The 25,063-nt window shown below is 33.2% G+C and overlaps 1 protein-coding gene and 1 pseudogene across 7 annotated transcripts in view; both read right to left on the minus strand.

Moving 5' to 3' along the window:
• The window catches only part of Dpyd (dihydropyrimidine dehydrogenase), a 901,729-nt gene that overhangs the window by 681,704 nt on the left and 194,962 nt on the right, over positions 1-25,063 (minus strand). For all 7 annotated transcript variants that reach the window (XM_087212682.1, XM_087212683.1, XM_087212680.1 and 4 more), the window contains one exon: positions 20,006-20,093. In XM_087212682.1, the coding sequence (XP_087068808.1) occupies positions 20,006-20,093 (88 nt within the window). The remainder of the gene's footprint in view (positions 1-20,005; positions 20,094-25,063) is intronic.
• LOC147827681 (RNA-splicing ligase RTCB pseudogene) overlaps positions 20,102-25,063 on the minus strand; it is a 42,042-nt pseudogene continuing 37,080 nt past the window's right edge.

Consider the following 25,063-nt stretch of genomic DNA (forward strand, 5'->3'; position numbering starts at 1 on the left):
ATAAGAGATTTGTTTCTAGAATATATTAATATTTACAACTCAACAATAAAAAGACAATCTAATTAAAATGGGAAAATAATAAAAATATTTCTCTTTAAAATATAAAAGACTCCAATAAGCATGATAAAGTTGGTCCTGGTCATTAGCCATCAGAGAAATGCAAATCAAAACTCCAGTGAGATAGTACTTACACATTTGGAAGGCTATAGTTAAAAAAAAAAATAGAAAGTTTGGCAATGGTGTAGGGAAATGAGAACCTTCATACATTGTTCATATGAAAGGAAAATAGAGTAGCTACTTTGAAAAGTAGTTTAACAATTCCTTACAAGATTAAAAATAAAATTACCATATGATTCAGCAATTCCATTCTTTAGTGTACACTCAAGAGAACTGAAAACATATGTCCATGCAAAATCTAATGTTCATATCAGAATTATTCATAACAGTTAAAATGTGGAAGTTACCCAATTGCACATCAACTTATAAATGGCTAAATGATGTACGTACCCATACAGAAAAGACAGTATTTTTAAAACAGAAAGGAATGAAGTAACAATATATACTTTAACATGAATAAACCTTGAAAAGATTATGCTAAATCAAAGAATAAACTCACAGTGGACCACACGTGATTGCACTTATGTAAATTGTCCATCTTAGGCAAAACTATGAATACAGAAAGCAGATGAGTGGTTTCTCGGGCTGGTAGTCTGACATAAAATGAAGAATGGCTGCTAATGGTGTAGAATTTCTTTCTGGAGTGATAAAAATGTTCTCAAATTAACTATGGTGATTACTGTGACTCTAAATATGGTGATGGTTGCAACTCTAAATATGCTAGACATCACTGAATTATCAAAAACATTTACATGGGAAAACATAAGGGATATGAATTATATCTCAATAAAGATTTTATTTTCAAAAGTATAATTAAGATATAGGGAATTATTTAGGCAATTCAGCAAAATAATATATGAGTAAAATTATTAGGTATAAAACTGGACAATGTTTTAGTGGACAAGGACGCCTAATTTTGAAGACATTTCTCTGAACAGAAAAAATGCATCTGACCCTGACACAGGTGAACATGTAAATTCATTCTGAACTTTTAATTAATATTACTGTCAGGTAAAAGGGCCGAAGACCAAGACCAGACCAGGCCACAACAAGCTTTTATTAGGGGAATAGATCTGCCGGGCTGTCTCTGAACAAAGGAGAGCCAAAGCAATATGGCTGGGGCAGGGAGAGTCTTTTATAGAGACTGGGGTGGGGTTTGTAGGGGCAGAGGTGGGGTTGAGTGAGGTAGTGACTAGGGAATGGAGGAGCCCATGATGTCACTAGGTGGTAGGAGGTGAGCGAGTATTAGGTTACTTTCTAGGCGGGAACAGGGGCATGCTGGGAAGAAGGGTTTATTCTTTGGTGGGAGCAACCATCTCGGCATGACGTCACACAGGGGAGGGGGCAAGGCACCATAGGAAGAGGGCAGCTACTATACATAATAGCTGCTGAGGTGGTGGGAGACCTATCAATTACACAGCAGAATAAGCCAATTATTCTTTTTCCTAGAAAGCTAAAAAGTTCTTCAGTATCCCGGTATCCCTTTACAGTCAAACATCTGATCCTCTCACTACCTGCAATTGAGCAGTTAATCGCTACTACTGATAATCTCAAAGTCAGTGGTCACTACTCTTTCCTGCTTTTGCCTGGCATCTTAGGTACATCTGACATCATCAATTAATAAGTGTGTATTGATTAACTCATGACTAAAAAAGGGTTACTTCTAATGCAGAAAAAAAAGAATGTGATCAAATTATTCACCTAAGGATTTCTGCACAAGAATAATGATTGTTTCAGGAGCCTCAATATGAGTTTCAAGATTGCACTTAAAATAATACAATAAGAAATTAGACATCTGTTTGAGGAAATTCAACAAAGAAATTTTAAAATTAAACTTATGGCTCATGATTTGGTGTAGACGTCAAACAAGTGGAACCTAAGCTACCACTAGATACACTGACCACCAAATGGCCTAATAATAAGGACTCCATGTGTAACCTTTTCACCAAAACAAAATGTGCAGGAAGATCTTAATATTTCTAAAAGTTAGTAATGATTTATTGAGTGCCTTTTTAAGTCAAAAGTATACTGTGTGTTTAAAGAAAAAAAATCAAATAATTGCTACTTGGCACCATGATGTATTAGTGTCACAGTAAGAAGTCATTTCAGTTTAAGGTGTTTGGCATCAGCTAAAAATGGGTGGGAGTCAAAGTAACTTCAAATGTGACAAGGATAAAATATGAGGAAGAATCATATGAGTAAATACTAAAGAAAGCTTAGAGTAGGTATTGGTGTAGATATAGGTATTGATTTTGTTAGCATACTTCATTATTTAGGAAAAGATGATTAGAATATATATTTGAACTGTGCTGGGACCAACTTGATGGCTAGAACTAGGAGTTTAGTATATCATTGAAGTTTTTTAATAGAAATTTTCCAGTATAAGGGATTAACTAGCAAGATTACTGAGTAGATATGAGAAATTCTTAGAAATGTAGTGTAAAGAGAGCTTGTGAGGGAAATTATACAGTGGTACAGAGAAAAGGAAAGCATCAGCCTGTATCAGAGTAAATAGAAGCATGGTTTTGAAATGGGATGAGAAAATATGAACAATGTCTCAGAATTCAGTCACCTTGGCAATCCATTTCTCTCAGGTAACTTTGAAGATATGCTAGAGAATTCCACTGTTCAGGAATCTGGGTACTCAGAGCTGAGACATTCAGAAACCTCTTAGAAAAGAAAAGCCTTCTCAACTCTTCCCATAGAGATCAATATCAATTCTTTCTCCATTAGCAAATGGGATGATTTCTTGAGTCCTCCTTCTACATAAGAGGTTCACATCTATTCTGTGAGCTCTTCAAGCCATTTTAAAAGTAAAGGCTAGAAAATCTGAATTAAGAAAGGTACTCTACAGACAGCCGAGTATTCTCCTTCTAGAAAATACACACCACTTCAACTGGTTTCTTCATGTTACTGAATCAGTTACAAGCATTTTAGTGTTCCATCATGTGACTAAAAATGTAAGGGCTATCTTAGAAAGGATATAAGATAAATATCTGATCTTTTGTGCAAAGAGACATCTTATGTAAAAGACAAGAAAACTTCCATAGCTTATTGTTTAAAAATCTAAAAGAGAAAAATGATGTTGAAAATGACTGTTACTGTCAAATCAAAAGTATAAGCATTGAATGTTTGCCAGCCCATTAATTTAACCATTTTTTGCAGGTGTATAATTTTCAATTATTCCTAGGGGTTTTTCATCACAATACATTCCATTCAGTGAGTTAATTTTAAAATAAAACTTTTAATACACTGATTTTATTTTAAAATTATGGCTTGAAACTACATTAGTGTCATTTCACTACAATTTAGTGATTTTTAAAGTCATTATGAGGAGCTGGAAAACTCACAAGCCAGCTCTCCTGTCATATGGTATAACTAATTTAACAAATAGTCCTATCATATCCAGGCCTTCATATCACTACAAGATTATCAATACAGCTGGTGGATTTATTTTAAAGTGTTCTTCCCTCTTCCAATGACAGTTTTCACAGATGGAAGCACTCTTCCAAGATAAACCCCAATCTGTTGCATTTAAAAAATACTTGGGCTAAACTTCAAAAGTATGCATGTGTGAGAAGGGTGAAATAACATTACTTATCTTTCTGGCTTGAGTTATCTAATGGTGAATGCACTGATGTACATTCATTGAATAAGAAATGTCTTTAGAAACACAAACAGAAAATAGAAGCACAAAGACACCTCTTTTTATCAAGCTCCCTCAATGTACAACCTGTGGATTTTCAGATATTTGTCAAAGGACATTACAGATTTGTATGTTATAAATAGAAGACAAAAAATCTACTTCCCATATACCGACAGTCTTGTAGGTACAGATATGTTCAGAAGGATAGGTTTGTCTAATTTTATTCTGAAAAATTAATATCTTGTTATATATATTAAATTTTAGTAAGTTGTATACAATGTAATTAATTTTTACAACTATGAATTTAGTTTAACCAGTCTCGTTTAAGACAAAATGTGCAAGGAAACTAATACATCATTCTTGTACAAAATAATTTTTTTCTAGCCCTCAGGCATTAAACTGGAAAATACACATATGCATGTGAAAACATACACATACATACACATATACACAGTCTTTGGAGTTATGTACTCCTCGACTTGATCTTTATAGCATATGAAATCAATATGACTGGGGAAGAAGTATAATATTTTAAGCCTTAGTTTTACCACTTGAGAAATGTAGATTAGATTTTCTTCTACATTAGTCCTATTTATATGCTGTACATTATTTTTAAAAGCTTGGTGCATATGTGATTCTGAGTCCATTATGCAGGACAGAATAAATTTAGTGGACTTAAGTAACCGCTTGAACCCCATTTAGCCTTTTTCTCACTAAAAAAGTTTTCTGAAAATGTTAAATCTATGTTCAAGATTTTAATAGTTATTAAAAGAAACTCATGTCAGGGAATAGAATAATGAAGACAGTAAGTTAAAAAAAAAACTACTGCAAAGTAAGGAAAAATCATGTTTACTGAGTGAAAATAAAAGACTACGGGAGGTATGGAAGTTGGACATACCACAGTACATAGAGCATATAAATTAAAAGTTGTCACTTGTATTTCTCTTATTTTCTGTATTCTTTCTCTATTAATGGACTTGAGAACTTACAATTTCCCCATGAGTTACCCAAAACAACTTACCGCATGTGTGTACATGTATTCACTTCATCAAATATATGAGAGATCTTTTGATAAGCAATAGATATTCATGAAGAATTAGTATTGTTGCCTCTAGTTTATTTTAGTTAAACATAATAAAACTTCCATCTATACCTGAATCCATCTTTTCATACTGTATTATCATTATTCAAAGAACATCTTTTCAAATGCTTGATCAGGATTTCAGGCACATTTCATTATTCTAGCATAATGCTAGAATATTCTTTTTTATTTCTGACCACTTTAATCTCTATGTTTGTAAATTTTTATTTGTGGTGGTTTGTATTTTTCTGACAAGTGTCCTTTATTAAATTTAAGATCAGGGTTTATCTTCACTCTATACTCCTTGCCTGTAAGTAGATATAATTCTGGAAACATCATTGATTACAATTTATCTTTTAGTACGCAATAAACTCATTTCTATAAAATACAAAAAGAATTAAGTTTTTAAAGGAAATAATATGACCATCAATTGTGAAAATAATAAAAAAGTATAGTAGATTTTATGAGAAAATTACAGAGGTATACATTTTTCATTCCCAATAGATTAAGAAATAAAAAAGAAGCAGTAGGATTCAAGATTATTATATGTATGCCAGGGTTCTGTGAAATAAATTTCATAATTCATAATTTACTTCAAGAAGACAGGGTGGCTTTCTACATCTAAACACCAATACAAATGTAGAAACAAAGATGTAAGAGCACTGATCATTGGAACTAAGAAAAAAATAACAGAATTCTAGAAGAATTCTAGTAGAATTCTAGTAGTATCTATAAATATTTCAAAGCTTGCAAACAAACGAGAATGTTTTAACTTGAGAAAATACTGAAAGGGTAAGTAATATTACTGACAGAGTCATTCATTCATATATTTAAAATATTGAAAAGTTTTTCTAATTATTATAATACAAATTTAATTTTTCACAGGGATTCCTTCGCATTTTATTTAAATTTTACAATTTCATAATGCTAGCCAGAATTGTGGTTTAAGTCTGATTCTTGTTCCTAAAACTGACACACATTTGCTCTACATACAAAAAGTACAGTTAGTTTCTAAGACTTTGAAGAAAAGTTGAGTAACTGCATGTACCGTATTATTATACTTCATAAAGTTCCTCCTTCTGAAGGATGACACGCACAAAAAAAACTACCTAACACATTCTGCTGCTTACTCATTAAATATCTGACAGTTACTTTGTCTCTGATTTAATTTAAAAGAGCTGATTAGTGAAGTTTGAGAATAAAGAGAAAAACTGGAGACTTTTGTTTTCTTATTTGTTTAAAAAATATTTGTTAAAATATAAAGATTTAAATTAATATTGGTATGATCTCAAAAACAAATATATGTAAGAGCAAAATTATATACTGAAAGTAAATTTTGCTCGAATAATCTAACTTCAAGGTTTAAAACAGCATATTCAGTGACTGTTAAACATACACATAGTGTATATACACATGGAATCATGTATATACACATGAGATTCAGTGGCTACAAAGATATTTCAAAAAGTTTCTATTCCAAGTGCATAAATATGATAATTTTTAATAATTATATGTAACATATACTTTGTTATTTATGCCATTAGAGCTAGACTGTAATTTCACACTACAGTTTTCTTCTATGCCAAAATCAGATTATTTCAAAAGGATTTGCTTTTTATTGCCAAGAAGATGAGAGATTTCTTAATCAACAGTGCTATGATATGTAGTACAGTGTGTCATTCTATTATATAGTGGGTACAAATAGATTTCTCAAAAACTGTCCCTATTTCAAATGCACTAATTTAAGCCAATTCTTACTCTCAAAAACATGCTTAGTATTGATTGCAGTAATTTACTTTAATTTCTTCAATTTATCAGAATAATTTTCAAAAACTAAATCCAAACTTCTTTAACACAAAGTCTATTATATGTTTTACCCCACAATCCAAATGTTAATAGTACTTACTAATTTTTGTCAGGATAGCAAGTATATTATTTATTTAACCCTTTATATTTTAATGCTTACTTACTCACAATATAGATGCTTTATTCATATAGATTATGTATTGTGAGAGAGACAAAAGCACACAGGAAAATTCTGGAAACAGAGTTACACTATCAAACAGCTGTGTTATCTGGAATAAATTACTTAGCCTTGCTGGATTTCTAATTTCTTTTTTACCAATGAGATGACTAGTTAGATTAAAATTCCTTTTCTGGATTCTGTCACATTGATTTTTAGTTACTAATATAAAAATCCTAAGTGGTATTTTACATGTTTATATATATTTTTGTTTGTCTTGATATTACTAAAAAATGTGAATTCAATTTATTTACCTTTATATATATTTATATATCTATGTATTTATATCACTAGACTGTCTTAAGAATGACCTAAATTTTTCAAAATAATTTCAAAAGCATGTGTTTAAGTTTGTCTATATATACACAATCACAACTTATGGGCTGCTACTTGTTTCATATAGAACTGGCTTAGTATATAAAATGAAAACTCTTTTATTTATACTGACATTACTTTCAGATATCCTACTGCTTCAATTTTGTACCTTACATTTGATTAACATTTGCTTTGAGTTTTACAAGTCTTTTCAAATTTAAAAACTCAACTATTGAGGCAAATTAGAAGAAAAGCAGTGACTACTGTATCAACTGTGATTAAAAATAAAAAATATAACCTTTTAAGATCTCAAGGGGATACCACACATTACAAAACAAAACAAGGTAGATTTTACATAAACATGAATGATTTAATAGGCAACCTTATGTTCATCTCACTCAGCATAATACATGAATTAAGCTATGACATTTTAAAAACAATACCTGAATTCTCTGGCTTTACTACTAGTAAATTTAGTACCCTATGATTTACCAGATTCCATACTAGGAAGTTATTATTAAAATTAAAGATTGCATTCTGGAAAATTCAGTTAGGAGTTACATCAACTAATGAATGAATGCAGCATAGTGTGCATACATTTGCATCAATAATTTGAAATTTGTATTTTAGTACTGTCTAAATGTGGTGCTCAATTATTATTTTGTAAAGTTTGTTTTCAGTTTGGGAAGTTAGTTTTATATGTAGAGAAAAGCTGGACTTTCTGAAAATAAATGTTGTAGCAGGAGGATGGCTGCGGTCAATTGTAAAATATTTTACACAGCATAGTAATTTAAATGGCTTGGCCTTCTCACATATACATAGAAGAGACAAATAGAGAATCTGAAATACATATAAATAATTATAGAATTAAGTACATGAAAAAAGTGTGATTTCACAATATTGGAGAAATATGTGACAAACATATTTGGAACTATTTTCTGCTGGAAAAAATAATTAGATCTTTCACTGTTCATACAAAAATATAGTACAGAGAATGGCACATGTTTCTCTGAAACTTCTCTGTTTAATTTTCCTTTACTTTTTAATTTTAATTCTTTTTTTGTTCACTGTAAGAGGTAAAATAATATAAGTATTTATAAGGAAAACCTTAATATTTTTATTTTACCATAGTCCTACCCCAATCAACTGAAGAAATTGAGATTAAATTACATCTTCCTCTGACATCACTAGTTTATAGATTGAAATTATTTATAAAAATAGCATCATGCTATTCATACTTCAATGCAACTTGCCCCTTTACTATTTAATATAATAGGAAAACACCTCTAATCAGTAAATAATGCAATTTTAAGAACAGTTTCATAACCTACCTGACATTCAAGTTATCACCAACAGTTTTCTACTTCCAAAAGAACGACAATTTCTCAAATAATACCATTGTTCCTACACCTACTATGTGGTGCTATTTCTATTTCTTTTAGCAGAACAGTCACTACTGGCAGGACTGCATGTGTATATTTTTATGTATGGGTGTGTGTGTCTATGTCTGTGTGTGTGTGTGTGTGTGTGTATGTGTATGGTAATTTTCAAGTATATATCTACTGTATAAAAGCTCTTTGTCTCCTGCTATATAATAATAAATAGTATATGTTATTGAATTTTCTAATCTTAAAAATCTGATGAGAGAAAACTGGTGTCTCATCTTTTGATTTACATTTCTGACTAATGCAGAACTCGGACAGCTTTAGAATGGTTATTAATCATTTGCATTATTTCTTCCATATTTATAATGCTTACCCAAGCCTCAACTGAAGTTTCTTTCTCATAGAAATTTTCAGTCACTCTAATTAGCAGAGATGTTAACAAATGTTCTGAAACAAACACAGTGAGTAATTTCTTCAGTTGGGTTCAAGTATAGTTTTTATTTTTAAATGTTTTACTTTTTATTAGTAAATATTTGCTAAACATACTAATTCTATTCATCCTGGAGAATGGGTACATAAATACATCACATCTTAATCATCTGTGCTCCCTCTGCCCTCCCTCCACCCTCCATTTCACACTTTCCTCAATTTCCCTTTCAATTTTCAGAGAGTCTACCTCCCTGCTTCCAGTCATCTTTCTTTTATTTTGCTCTTTGAACTATTTATATTTTGAGCCACTCATTACAGAGAAACCATGAAATATTTAGCCTTCTATGTCTAATTTAGTTTACTTAGTATTGCCACCTCAAGATCCACTTATTTTCATATAAATGACTCAACTATATCCTTTTTAATGGCAAAGTAGTGATCCATTGTGTGTATGTGTGTGTGTATACATTTACATATAAAATCACATTTTTTTCTTATCTATTCATCAGTTGATGGGCACATAGGTGACTTCAATAATTTAATTGATTATGATTTGTGATACAATAAACATGAGTATACATGCATCACTGTAATATGATGACTTTAACTTTTGGAGGAAGATACCCAGAAGAGTTATTGCTGACTCAAATGGAATTTCTAATTTTTAAAAGAATCTCTGTACTGATTTTTATAGAGGTTTTACTAGTTTATATTTCCACTAAGAATATACAAGTGTTCCTTTCTGCCCAAAACCTCACAGCATTTTTTGTTGTTGTTGTTGCTGTAATTGTTTTGAGTCCTTGATTATAGCCAATTTTACTGGAGTAAGAAGGAATCTCAGTGTTGATTTTATTTGCATTCTCTAATGGCCAAATATCCTGAACACTTTTTTTTTCACGTATTCATTGGCCACTTGTATTTTTTCTGAGAAGTGTGTGTTCATTTCAATTCCCAGTTTTTGACTGTGTATTTTATTTGAGGGGGTAATTTTTTAAAATTCTTTACATATTCTAGATATTGGTCCTCTGGCCCAAGAGTAACTGGAAACTTTTTATTTCTCATTTTGTAGGCTGTATCTTCACTATACTGCTTGTTTCCTTTATTGTGCAGAATTTTTTAAATTTTATTTTAATAAAATACTATTTGTTGAATCTTGATATTTTATCTTGCATGATTACGGTTGTGTTCAGGAAGTCTTTGCCTATGCGTATGTCTTTAAGAATTTCAAATTTTCTTTCAGCACATTTAGTGTTTCTTCTTATAATTCATTCTCAGATGTATTTTCATTTGATTTTAGCACAGGTTGTGAGATATGTATCTATATTATTCTTATGCACAGGGTAATTGGTTTTCCATGCACTATTTATTATTTTTCCTCCAGCATATGTTATTGGCCTCTTTGTCAAAACTCACATGGCTGAAGGTACTTGGAGATCTTTCTAAATCTCCTATTCTATTTTCTTGGTCAGCATGTATGTTTACATGCCAATACCATTTTGTTTTTATTACTGTAGCTTTGCAGTATAATTTGAAGTCAGGGATTGGAATGCTCCAGCTTTACTTTTGTTGCTGTGTTTGCATTGATTATTCTGAGTTTCTTCTGAGTCCACATTTTTTTAATTTTGATTGGAACTGCATGAAATCTACTTATTATTTTTGGTAATAAGTCTATTTTGACAATATCAGCTCTGCCTACCCAAGAACAAAGGATGATTTTCCATTTTCTAATATACTCTTCAATCTCTTTTTTCACAGCACTATAGTTTTCATTATAGAGGTTTTCAGTTCCCTTTTTAATGTTAATTCCTAGGTATTTAGAATTTTTGAAGTTATTGTAAATTGTATTATTTATTATTTATTTCTTGGTGGGTTCATTGTTGGTGTATGAGAACAGTGCTGGATTTTTCTTTTGCTTTGTGTGTGTGTGGGTGTGTGTATCCTGCTACTTTGCTAAATGTATTAGTTCTAAGAATCTTCTAGAGGAAGTTTTTGATCTTTTATATAAAGGATCGTGTCATCTACAGATAAGTATAAGTTCAATTTTTCTTTTCCTATTCAAAACCCTTTTATTTCTTCTCTTGTCTGATTGCTCTGGCCAAAGTCTCAAGTATTATATTGAATGGAAGTGATGAGAATGGACACTCACCACTTGTTCCTAATTTTAGGGGGAATGTTCTGATTTTTTTTCCCAATTTAGTGTGATGTGGGGAGTGAGTTTATCAAAAATGGCTTTTATTACTTTAGGTATTTCTAACATGAATGGATGTTAGATTTTGTCAAAGGCTTTTTTTATTCATCTATTGTAATGATATTTGACTTTTCCTCCTTATTTCTATTTATGTATAATAGATTACATTTATTGATTTATATATGTTGAACAACTCTTGCATCCCTGGAGTGAAACCAACTTGGTCATGATGTATAATCTTTTCAATGATTTGTTTCATTCTGTTTGCAAGTATCTTGTTGAGATTTTTCAAAAATCTATATTCATTAAGGAAACTGGCCTCTAGTTTTCTTGTTTTGTTCAGTCCTTGTCCACTTTTGCTATGAGGATAATGCTAGCTCCCAGGAATGAGCTTGGCAGTATTCCTTTGTTTTTTTGTTGAATCCTTGTCCACTTTTGTTGTTAGGGTAATTCTAGCTCTCAGGAATGAATTTGGAAGTATTCCTTTCCTTTCAGTTTCATAGAAGAGGAGAACAAGTATTGGCACTGGTACTTTCCAGAAGTTTTCAGATCCTGGGCTTTTCTTAGTTGGTAGACTTTTTACTACTGCCTCTAGTTCATTGGCTGTTCATAGTTTTGATATCTTCTTGGTACTGTTTTGGAAATTCATGTATGTCTAGGAATTTATATATTTCTTCTAGATTCTCTAATCTATTTGAATATAAGTTTTCAAAGTTGCGATAATCTTCTGGTTTTCAGCAGTACCTACTGTGATTTTGCCCTTTCATTTCTAATTGTATTCTTATAAGTCTTCTCTTTCCTTCCTTTGGTAGGTAATTCTGGCTAAGGGTTTATCAATTTTGTTTAATCTTTCGAAGAACCAACTCTTTGACTCACTGATCATTTTTTTGTTTGTTTGTTTTGGTCCACAGTGTCACTGAGCTAAATCTCCAGCCCAATTGTTTTGTTTTGTTTTGGTTTTGGTACCAGGGATTGAACTTGGGTCCTTTGACTTGCAAGGCAGGCAGTGGAGCCACTGAGCTAAATCCCCGGACCTCAATCGTTTTTATTATTTATTAGTCTGAACTACATTAATTTCCTCTCTGATCTTCATAACTTCTTGCCTTCTACAAGCTTTGGATTTAGATTGCTCTTGCTTTTACAGGTCCTTGAGGTTCATTATGAGCTTACTAGCCTGGGATCACTTTATTTTTCTAATGTGAACATTCACAGGTATAAAATTCCCTCTTATGATTGTTTTCACTGTGTTCCATATGTTTATGTATGTTGCGATGTCACTGTTGCTTGATTCTGGGAACTTTTCAATTTCTTCGTTGATTTCTTGACCTACTTATTATTCCAGAAAGTATTTCATCTTCAAGTGTTTTCATAGTTTCTATAGTTTATTTTACTTTTAATTTCTAGTTTCATTTTGCTATAAATTGATAGTATACAGGAGGTTATTTCAATTATTTTATATTTAAACATGCTTTGTGGATACTATTTATTTTAAAGAAAGTTCTATGAGCTGTTGAGAAAAATGTATATTCTGCTGTTGTTGAATGAAACACTCTAGAGATTTGTTAAATCCATTTTTTCAATGGTGAGGTACAGTGCTAGTACATCTTTGTTGATTTTTGTCTATTTGTGCAAGTGGTATATTGAAGTCCTTCATTATGGATGTATTGATGTTTAGATGACCATTTATGTCCAGTAGTACTTTTTATGATATTGCACGCACTGGCATTCAGTGCTTATTTAAATTTGTTCTTTTTCCTATTTACTTGTTCCCTTAACTAGTTTAAAGACCTTCTGTTTCTCTTTTGATCAGTTTTGGCTTGAAGATCACTTTAAAAACTGGATTGACTCCTAGTTGTTTTTAGGTTCCTATTCCATGAAGTGTTGTTTTCCATCTTTTCACTTTCATTGTATGCGTTTCCTCTTGGATGAGGTGTGTCTCTTGTAGGAAACAGGTGGTTGAGTTTTGTTATTTGATCCAATTTGCCAGTTGTCTCATTATTGGGAGTTAATGTAATTAACATTGAGAAATATGATTATAAAACATTTACTGTATCTTGCCATTGCCTTATTGTTCCAGTGCTTACCCTTGTATTGTTTCCTTTTGTTTATTCTTCCTGTCAGATATACATTTGCATTGGGCTCATAGCTGCTGGTGGCCTATAGGATTTCCTTAAGTATATTCTGCAATGTTGGTTTAGTGCCTTGAATTTCTTTAGTGCTTCATTTTCATGGAAAATCTTTATGTCTCCATCGAATTTGAAGTATAATTCTGTAGAATACATTAGTTTGGACTGATAGTTCTTTTAGAGCCCAGCAGCCATGATCAAAAACTCTCCAGAACAAATCAGACAAAGTCCCAGAAATTCAACAGGGAGAATACTAAAAGCTTTGGAGAGAAACAGCAAATAAGTAAAAAGCCTACCAGAATAACAGCAGATTTCTAATCGCAAACTTTAAAGGTCAGGAGAGTATTTTTTAAATCCATTTAAATTTTTACATTTTTTATTAGGATATGTTTGTAGTACATAATAATTACATTCAATGTGGAGAGTTGATACATGTATATAACACATTTTAATTCGTTTTATTTCTCCTTTTGTACCCCTCCCTCCATCTCTAAAGTGCCTGAGGTAAATTTTGTTCTCATATTATTTATAGCTTCTAGTTCTCAATATTACCATTAATACTTAGTTTAGTCAACCTGGTATGTAGGTAGTTTAAAAGATGATGTGATAAAAGCTTTTAAAAGTCAAAATTATTAAAAAGCCTTTTATTTTTCACTAAACTGTAATGTTCTCTCCATTTTGTACTATTTACTTCTATTCCCTTGGTTCTATTTTTGAATTTTCATCTATTGCAGAAAAATGTAAATAGCAGTTATATAATAAGTGCTATTACCTGACAAGGCAAACTTTTTTGTCTTTTGGGTGGGGGGGTACTAGGGATCCAACTCAGAACCTTGTGCTTGCTAGACAGGCACAGCACCACTGAGCTAAGTCCCGAGACCCTTTTTGGTATTTTTTGTTTCTTTTCTCCACTCACTTTTCCAATTCCTATTCCAATATTCTCCTACAAAAATTTGAGATTCTAAAAATTAAAGTAGACTGCTGACTAATTCTTAAGTATTAATACAATATTCCATGTTCATTGAGAACTAATTATTTGCTATGACTCTTTGAATTAAAAATCTTAAGTCATAGGTACTATATTTTAAGTATAGGTATTATGTTTTTTTGTCTTCTGGAATGAATCCTTGAGTAGGCATGTCCAAGGACTTAAATTCAGAAGGCTGTAAATAGGACAGAGAAATAGCCAGCATTATTTCAAAGGTATTTGTTAAACCAGTCAAACATGGACTTTCGTTTTCATCACACTTAGAACATAGGGTATAGAAGAAAGAATTCAAGGCTCACCCAAATTCTGAATCTAATATAAAACACAAGAAAGCAAGGAATGTATATAACTATCATTCCAAAGACAAAATTAGTCCTACTTCCCTCTTAACTGAAATTGTAGAGAAACATACTTGTCTTATTTTGGAACTAAGCAAAGATAGGAAAAAAATAATCTCCTTAAGAAATTCATAATAAACCATTCCTTCAGTCCATTTTTTGCTTAATTCCTAGAACCTGCGTGACTTGAAAAAATGTCAGGCAAGTAATTTAGCTTCAAGTGTTTCCAGAAAACTGGTGGTAAAGCTATTGCCTGACAGAAACAAAAATTTAAATCCTTTCTAAAGAAACATGCCTTTGCCAATCTTCTCAGAATATCTACCAATACAGCTTCAAAGAAAATGAACAGAGGGGAAAAAAAAGAAGTTAAATATAGGAGGAAGAATTATTCCTGGAATAGCCAGGAAATAGCACAGGTAGTACAATTAGGCTTAGAGCTACTTGGGATATTAGAATTCTAGAGTATAAGTAGAAATATCTTTATATGTTTTATGAAATAATAGCTTGGAAAATTGGTTCAAACAGTGATAGTTCATAAACAAGAATAAAAAATATTAAAAATATAAAATATAACCATTGCTTAAAATTCAGTGGGCCACATTAACGATATTGTATACTGGTGAAGAATTTATTACTACATTTTAAAATAGGAATGAAGGATATTATCTTGAATAGAATCCCCAAAATAAAGAAATGAATGTTTGAAAGATAAGCTAGGAGTCATGAAGAACTAAGAAAGTGTAAACATATATCCAATAAGAGTTCCATAAAGACAAGAGACAATGAAAAATCCCCCCAGATTATCAACCTACACATTTAAAATTCCAATGAAAACTAAGTGGAATAAATAAAAAATAAATAGATTTAGATAAGTTAGTATAAAATTGTTGAGTATCAGCAATAAAAAGATCTCTAAAATAGCCACCCTTCAATGACAGTGCCCACAAATGAGAATTTAATTAACTAGATTTGTGGTCATATTTCAATAACAGGAGTGGATGACAGAGTTCAGAAGACACTAAAATGGTATTTTCTATGAGGTAAAAAGAGAATAACTGCCAACCCTGAACTTAACACATAGTGAAAATATTTTTCAAAGAGACAAAAATAAAATCAAGAACAGTTTCAAAATCAAAAACAGCCTTTGCAAATAAAAGTTTAAAGTATTCCAATTAATTGTGAACTAATTCCACAGGGAAGTTCCAAGATTTTAAGTAATGAAAAAAAAAATGGGCAAAAATGTGAAATCAACAAAGCTAATTCAATTCTCACTAAATGAAACATTAATGATACTCTTATCAAGTTTTAAAAGAAATGGGATTAATAACACAAAATTTTTTCCTTTGAAATCGAAGAGAAGTAATTAGAATTAAAATACCTTTTTCTATACCAAAAACAGAAAACAACAAACCTTCAGGGATTACCACTCATAATGCACACTCAAAAACTGGCAGCATATCTGTAAAGACACTGACCCATGAGTTTAGTGATACTAACATGCCAAATGGAACATTTGACTCTGAGTGTAATGACTGTGTACCTTCTGGGAGCATAACAGAAAGAAAATTTATTTTTCTAAAAAAGCTTGTTCTCTTGAGCATCTTCTAATGGTTTGGGAGGGGATAGAAATGCTCAAAATTATACACTTCCTAGTAATAGAGATGACAAAACTGGCTTTGTATACCACAAGAAAACTAAAATGTTATCACATATTTTCTTTTATATATCTAACATATTTATATTCTAAGATTATTGTGTGATAAATTATGGATTTTCTAACATTTTTGTCTTCTTTGCTATGCTAATCTAATGAAAGAAGGCCCAATCTGTTTACATAATAGACTCTATTTGGACATTATTTTCCGGACACCAGGAGCAACTAAAGTTTTTGAGCACAGAAGTAGTATAATAATAACTATGCTTTTAGAAAATTAGTCTAGAAAAAATCAACATTCTATTTGCAAGAGTACAAACCATTTAGCCATTGAAATAGAAAAGTAAGTACAATAGGAGAATGTATCAAAATTATTGAGCATACTTCTCCTTTTCTGCTTTGTTACACTTGTATGATTCATATATCATATATATACACATAAATATCAAGATCAGTGTTTTTAAGAAATAAAAATATTATTGTCAATAACATCTGTCAATAAATTCTGCTTGTTAAATTTTGTTGTTCCCCTGATATCCAGTTAGTCTGAGTAAAGATCTTTTACAAAGAAGAGATTTTTTTTTTTTACACTGAGTCATATAACTAGGATTTTCTCTAACATGCACTATTAAATTTATCTATAGGTAAAAGTCACCCAACATTATGCAAATAAGTGAAAAATCACTCACAATGTAATGTGATAGTTTTAAAAAGAGAATATTTCATTATTGTTTAAAATAAAAGGTCATAAAATCAAAGAACACTTTTAAAAACATATTTTTTCCACTATATTTATAGATTGACCTCATGAATTTTTATACAAAGAAGTGTTTCTCAAAAGGAAAACTGTCAAGAAATATAGCACGGTATTCACAGTTTGATGAATCTGAAACGTGTACTTCCAATTGAGCGATAACAATTGCAAACAACAGCCTGCACAAATGAAACAGAGAAAAACTGACTGAGGAGGTACAATAGAATTCAGTGTACCTTTCGAAACTAGAACTGTAATCCAGTTTGTAAGAAAATAAAGAATGGAAGTATTGGCCTAAACTCCACTGAATCACAGAAGCCTAACACAATACAACACAAGTGACATCCTTTTCTCAAAGAGACATAAGGCTCATTGAGCCAGGCGATTCAATTACCCTCTCAAACTGGAAAGAATCCCCCTCCTGTGTTGAGGTCCACTGGCAGAGCAATATGGGACAGCCTACATTTTACACAGTCAGTAAATACCTAAAAAGCTGCAGGCTTCAAAGAAAAAGAATCTTTGACCTTTCATCATTGCTACAGTGATTCTTCAACAAAAACATTGCTTACAATAGTCTCTTAAATGCCCGACAAAAGATTACATTTTCATTAAATATCTTCAAATATCTTATATTCATATGGAAATCTGTTTAAATAAATACCTAAGCACAATGCTTCATTAAGTAGTAAAGAATATGAACAGATTAATGAAATGGAAAGAGGTTTTCCTAAAAGAGAGATGATTTTGATCTTGCTTAGACATTTTATAATGTCTCTTCAAATAATATCATTATTCTTTTTTTGTCATTTTCCCTATAAATTTGTGTAGACCTTGAATAAGAGGAGTGGGTACTAATTAGAATCACACAATAACTACTGAATTTTGGAATAGCTAGGAAAATTTGGATAGCATGATCTTCCAAGATGATAGGTCATCATTCTCATACTTTTTCATGCATGATGTCAGAACTGACAGGTTTTAGCCAAATCATTTTAGACTTCAAATTTGGATATTTCACTTCACTTCTTTTCTGATGAGATTATTATCATGTAAAAAATTTCCTATATATTTCACATAAATTATTTGCTTTTGCTAGGAAGACAAAAGTCTTTTAATGATGAATGTTTGGGATACTATGTACTTAATAAGCTCTTACACAAATTTGTCTTATAAATCACAAAACAAACACAAACCATTGATGAATAAATCACAATTTATTATTTTTTTTGGTACCGGGGATCAAACTTGGGTCCTTGCGCTTGAGCAGCAGGCGGTGAATAAATCTCAAATACTGAGTATGCTATTCAAATATTTTCACAGGTGAATCCCAAGCTAATTGTCTTGTCTCTAGCCCACTTATCTTTTTCATGTAATCTAGGCTCTATTCTGACGATACTGTATTTATTATAGTTCCCTAAACTGGGCCCATGTATGCTCACATTCCTGTGTTACCAAATGCTGAAAACTCTTCCTTGATTTCATGCACTGCAATGATGGCCATATTCATTTACAATAATTAGTTATTTAATGTGCCCATCCTTACTCTTGGTTATGAACTTCTAAACAGGGCCACAGTAGGGACCCTGTCTCACCTGGTGCTCTGACTATATTTGGAAAATATAAGCCAATCAATAAATAACCTCAACAACAAAATAGCAATCACTTGTATAGTATTTACCATAGAGAGTGAACAGTGAAATAAATATTCTACATCAATAAAATATTTAAGTAATTACTACATTAGACATTTTCACATACAACTATTATTCAGTTTGCACCACGATTTTGTAAGACAGATGGCAATATTTTCTTCATCAGTGGAAGCAAAGAAGTAATTTTCCCTAGGTTCATAATAAGTACTGTAGTTTGTCTAAAATGTCAACCCAGACATCAGATCCTAATAAATCTTATCATCTAGATGAATGTCATGCTCATATACCTAGGTAATAACTTAATTATTTTGAAATCTTAAAGCTATATAAATTTGTCTATCATTTTCTTCCTAAAATATTTATTTTAAATAATTGACATAGAAATTATCTTTATGAATAAAAATGGTAACTGGTTCTTGAAGACAAATTGTGTGAGTGTTTATAGTGTTTTAGAACATTAGTATTGAACCTTGTAAAATGAAATACTTTCTACAACCTTATGAGATACTTTCTCACTTGTGCTTCTTAATGGTTAAGACACTTGTCCAAGAGCTTTCACTTCGCTTTCACAAAGAAAACAGATATTATTAATTATTCAATCAATCAACTATTCACTTAATGAATAAAACCTGTGCTTAGCCTGCCATTGATTTTTTTTTAAAAAACCTAAAGATCAAAGCTCTCTTTATTCTACTGATGTCCAGAAAAGCCTGTTTTCTTTTTCCTTTCCTTTTTTTTTAGTTACAACTCTACCAGTCTCTATGAATTACTTCATATGTTAACCAAACTAACTGAATTTCAGTGAAAGAAAGAAATCCATTCCCTTGATGTAACTCAGTGTGCCAGATTTACTAGCAAAGCAAATTGTAGAACAATACAATTAGAAAACTTGTGATGATTTTATCATCAATGATAACTCCTATCTGTAACCATTTTGCAAAATTAAGACAATTTGTTCAATGAATGCCTTTTTAAAAAAGAACAAATTTAGGGCTGGGGTGGATTTAGCTCAGTGGTGCCACTGCCTACCCCGCAAGCACAAGGACCAGAGTTCGATTCCCGTTAGCAAAAAAAAAGAACAAATTTCAACATAAACTAATTTTAAGAACAATGCAATATGCATTTCTATAAAATGTAAATCACAACTTTGAATTAATAAAATGTGCTAATTTTCAAATTCCTATAGATATATTTTAATGTTTTAGTCAAATATATTATGAAAAGCTTTATACATTAACCATAATAATAACAGAGATCAAGATCAAATACTGTTATTAATTTTCATTTGCATAGCTATATCTGAATTTACCTTATTTGCAATACTTGTGATGAATGATTTAATATCTAGATTAGTTGGACAGCTCTTCTGGCAGGGGGCATCTGCACATTTCAGGCACCTAGGGATTAAAATAACTGTGTTAATATTACTACAAGGTAACAGACATAATTTTCTACATATATTTTCACCTTATATTCAGAGTTAATATCTAGTAAGTACAAATGAAATTATGCTATTTTTAGATACACAACTTTTAAAAAATAATTACATATTAACTGTATTTCATCTTTTGCACACTTCCTGGGATCTATGAAATAGAACCACTCTAGGTAATAACTGTCCATCCACTCAGAGCTCCTCTTCAGTTTCAAGAGAATCATACCTAAGATGCATCATTCACTTCTTTACTGTAATAATTTTGATTCCTCACTACATCGACAATGCTAAAGCACACAGTACTTTATGATTGTATGTTTCAGTGACTATGATTATCATACAAATGCAAAGATAGTCTCCTGTTTTACTACTTTCAATGTCCTTCTTCCCTTCCTCCCTCCATTTTCCTGATGTTTATAAATCTATGTTCCACTCATAAAACCACTAGATTCTGTAGCAGTTGCTTCACAGCACAGCACAACCCAGACCCATCCTCTTCATGACCAAATCATGTGTTCCCACTAGCTGCCTTGATTCTGCTAAAGAAGGACTCAAACAAGGCCATGTGCCATTTCCACTGGCAACCTTCACCCAATTTCAAGTCAATGAGAGGTTCGTGGACTCTAACCCAGTCCCCTCATTTGGGGAACTAGTTTAGTTTTCAGGGGTTCACTGAAATCTTTATTGTGACTGCTCAGTTCGACTTCCTCACACTTGTACAAATGCTGACATTCAAATAAAATTCTTACATTTCAATTTTATCACAAAATCTTCTTTCTGAAGAATTGGCCAGGGACATGCTCAAACTTTAGTTCACCTAAGAAACATCTGTGATATGATTGATATGTGTCATACAATGTACAAAGGAGGTCTGGTAAATCTGAGTTACTAATATGAGAAGCTGCACTTTGAGAAAAAGAACCTCTAAGGTAATTCTGGTTAGAAGCACAATGCGAGAAAAGGAATGCTGTTGTTACTACTTAGGGACAACTGAAACTTCTGGTTAGAACTACCCTTTATTTGTACATTATGTGTATATTTGTTCAATTACTCACTAATTTAATAAATATTTAAGGAGCCCCTGTGCTGTGGTTTGAGTGTATCTACCAGGTGTTTGTGTGTTGGGATCTTGGTCCTCAGTATGACAGTGTTGGAAGGTAGTATGGAATCTTTAAGAGGTAACTCCTAATGGGAACTAATTAGGTCACAGAAGGCACGGTTCTTACAAGGAACTGATGTAGTTCTTGTGAGAAGTTGGTTGGTTCTTGCAAGAAGGTTGTTATAGAAGAGCAAGCCCAGTTCCTTGCCAGTCTCTCCCTGGCCTTCTGCCTTGTCCATCAATCTTTTGCTCTCACAGGCACTCCTACTGTGATGCTCTACTAAAGGCCTTTGTCAGAGTCTGCACATGCTATTTGGATTTTCAGCCTCCAAAACTGTGAGCTATTCTTTTCTCTACACATTACTTAGCCTCAAGTATTTCACTTTGATAACAGAAAACAGACTCATACATCTTGTTATATGGCAGATCCTACGATATGAGAATATAAAAGTAGCAAACAATACCACCTTGTTCTCTCATGGAGCTTGGAGTCTGGAGAACAGACATATAAAGAATATGGAAATGTGCAATATAATCTATGTAAATTTTGATTCTTATTTTTTTTTTTTGGTACCGGGGATCGGACTCGGGTCCTTGTGCTTGCACAGCAGGTCGCGAAACCACTGAGCTAAATCCCTGGCCCAATCAATGTAAATTTTGGCGAGATGCAGCATGCTAAGGGAAAACAGCAGCGGGAAATAATCCCGGAAGGAGAGTCGGAAAGCTTGTTGAAAAGAGTAATACTTGGACAGAACTTTAATGTATGGCTGAATGTTAGGAGAGCAAATGATGGTGGGAGTTAGAGAGTAAGATCACTTAAGAGAATGATTCAAGAGTAGAAAAAATATTGATAGTTCTTGGAAAGAGAAGTACTGCCAGGGTAAGCGAACTAATGGAATTTAATCAGACCCGCCAGAATGGTTGTAGACAAAAATTACTCTGAAGGTATGCAATTTTTACATATTTTTGTTTGTTTGTTTGTTTTTTGTTTTTGCCAAACCTTGGTGTTTAATAGAATGTTCCTGACATCTACCGGGTGTAAAAGGGGCTTGGTGGACAGTTCATCCTGTGGACTACAGACCTGCATGGCTGGGTAAGGCAGTTGCTTCACCCCCACCTCCCAACAGATTTTCCTGAAAATCCATGGGACAAGTGAGAGAAAGCACGTACCCTTTCCAATAGGGGCAGCATGGCTCCCAGATGATGGCCTCAGGAAGCCTCTCAGCATGGGCAGCCACAGCTGCACACCCCAAGCTGCGGGTCAGAGGTGTCAAGTCTCGCAGCTCTCCTTGGCTGAGGACAGGGGGTCCGGAGCCCTGGTGGCCCTACCTTTTGATGATGGCAATCGCCCTCAGTTTAATGGCCTTCTTGCTGATTCCGGCAACATGGCAGGTGTTCATCATGTTGGTCACATTCTTATAGAACTCGGGAGCCTCTTCCATTACTAGTTTGGGCAAGGCGACCTGGATTGCAATTCTAATATCTGCCAATTGTCCAAGACATGCTGGAAATCTAAATTATGATGAGATTTTGCTTGGGACAATGCATGTTGCCGTGACACGTGGTCCCAAAGGTCTCTGTCATCCCCCATTAAGTGCCAGTGAGAATGTAACTGCAGGTTGCCATGGTGCTGCCAATGAACACCGGCTAGCCATCCAGTGAGCTGGTAGTCCACAGCAATGAGTGGGTGGTGAGGAGGGAAAGCACAAGTGGACCCCTTCCTGTGCACCAGCAGCGTCCACACCTTCCTGTCCACTACTTTGGCACTGTTGTAGGAAATGTCGTAGATCATATGCAGGTCCAGGTCATCTGAGGTTATGCTGAAAACCTTGGCAAAAGCCTGGTGGTTAGGAAGGTCAAGGATGAGTGGTTGACCCAGGCATAGTGGCCAGCTATCATTCCCTTTAGGTAGTCCTGGCCCTGTGGGGAGGCAACCTGACCACAAGCCAACTGCTGGTCATTGACTGTGATCTTGTCTCGCTTCATGGCCTTTTCCATGGCCATCAGGGCATCTATGGTGACCTAGTGGCCCAGGCCCCAGCTGCTGCTGTGGATCATCATGCACACCTGCCCCATGTGGTCCATTCCCATCTTCTTCGCAGCATATTCTTTGAAGATCTCATCCACAACCTGGATTTCTGCATAGTGGTTGCCTGCACCCAGGGTCCCCAGCTGAGGAAGACCTCTCTTTTTGGCCCTCACTGAGATCTTGTTGGGGCTGGCCTGCAGCATCCTCCCATACTCCTCACAGTGCTCCTTGTCCTCTGCCCAGGCATAGCCTGCTCTCAGGGACCAGTCCACACCCATCTCCAAGGCCTCCTTCCAGGTCTTTGGCATTCATCGGAATGACCCCTTTGGACCCCACGCCAACAGGAACGTAGTCAAACATCGCTTGGGCCAGTTGTTCCTTCACAGGTTGGACATCACTTTCATCCAAGTTGGTTCTCAGCAGGCAGATACCACAGTTGATGTCAAACCCAACACCACCTGGAGACACCACTGCTTCCGGGTCACTCATATCAAAGGCTGCCATATTCCCAATTGCAAACCTATACCCTGAGTGGACATCAGGGAGCCCAGTGGACTGATGAACAATCCAAGGCAGGGCTGCCATGTTGCCAATCTGCTTCATGGCTGGTAGGAAGCCACCAACACCACCTCCTCAACAGGCATTACTTAATTCCTCAAACATTAATTTCTCTAGAGCATCATTCACATAGAAATAGGCTCATTTTCTATCCAATTCTATGTGTTAAGACCTTGTTGCTTTTCTTTCGAGGAAATAATACCTGTTTCCATGTCATTCTTTTATAAGAGAGTCTGAATCAATTCCTCAGTACCTAATTAATATCTTGTTTTTAAATCTGATTTCTTTTCTCTGGTTTGTGCCCTTAGCCGTCTCTCTAAATTAAATTTTACACAATGAGTACCAAAGGCTTTTCATAATCAATTGTCCTCTCTGAAATGTAGTCATTAAACCTCTTCCCTATTATTTCTGTAAATGTCATTGTTAGATTCACATCTATCATTTAGTTGAATTCCTATCTATTCATACTTATGATTTTTTCTTTAAACACTGTACATGATTCAAAATATAGTTTATTGAAAGTATGACATACAGCATATATTTTTCAACTCAATGCAAAAGGAATATATGACATGGTCTATTCTATCCTTGATGTTGAAATGAGGTGATATCTATATGTTTTACCATCATGTAGAAAGATATGTTGAGCATTAACAATGGTTTGAAGGATACCCTAATATATGGTAACGTAACACAACTAAAATTTAGCAAATAAAGTACTATCTTAAATATCTTCTCATTTATAAGTGAGCCATTTGAAGAGTTTAAAAATATCTGCCATTACACAGGAACAGAGATACACAGAGATAGAGACAGAGATAGAGGGAGGGAGAGAGAGAAGAAAAGAAAGGGAGAGAGAGCTCTCATACAGATTCTGGTTATCCCTAATGAAGTCGTAAGTTTTCTGCTTTTCTTTTTTTCTAACACCCAATTTGAATAATAAGGTAATTAAAAAATAAACTTATAATGTCAGTAGGTATAAATGAAAAAATTAATATGCAGTGGATTTTTCTGTTCTAACAAAGAAATCTTAAATTCAACATAAACAGATTCACTTAACAGCATTGACAATGTAAGGATTTTTAGTTGTGGTTATTAAGCCTCTTTACCAAATAATTCTCCTTTTATTATTGAGCTAGTTCACAAATAACAGCTGTTGGAAATGTCAGATGTTAATGAGGCAGGGCAACACAAACCTGAATTGTAGCATTCTTTTTTTCTTTGGTGCCATGAATATGCCAGAATG

The sequence above is a fragment of the Heterocephalus glaber genome, unplaced genomic scaffold, assembly GCF_053883595.1.
Source record: "Heterocephalus glaber isolate CG9 unplaced genomic scaffold, H.glaber_assembly_v1.0 deba00001442, whole genome shotgun sequence".
Taxonomy (NCBI): Eukaryota; Metazoa; Chordata; class Mammalia; order Rodentia; family Bathyergidae; genus Heterocephalus; species Heterocephalus glaber.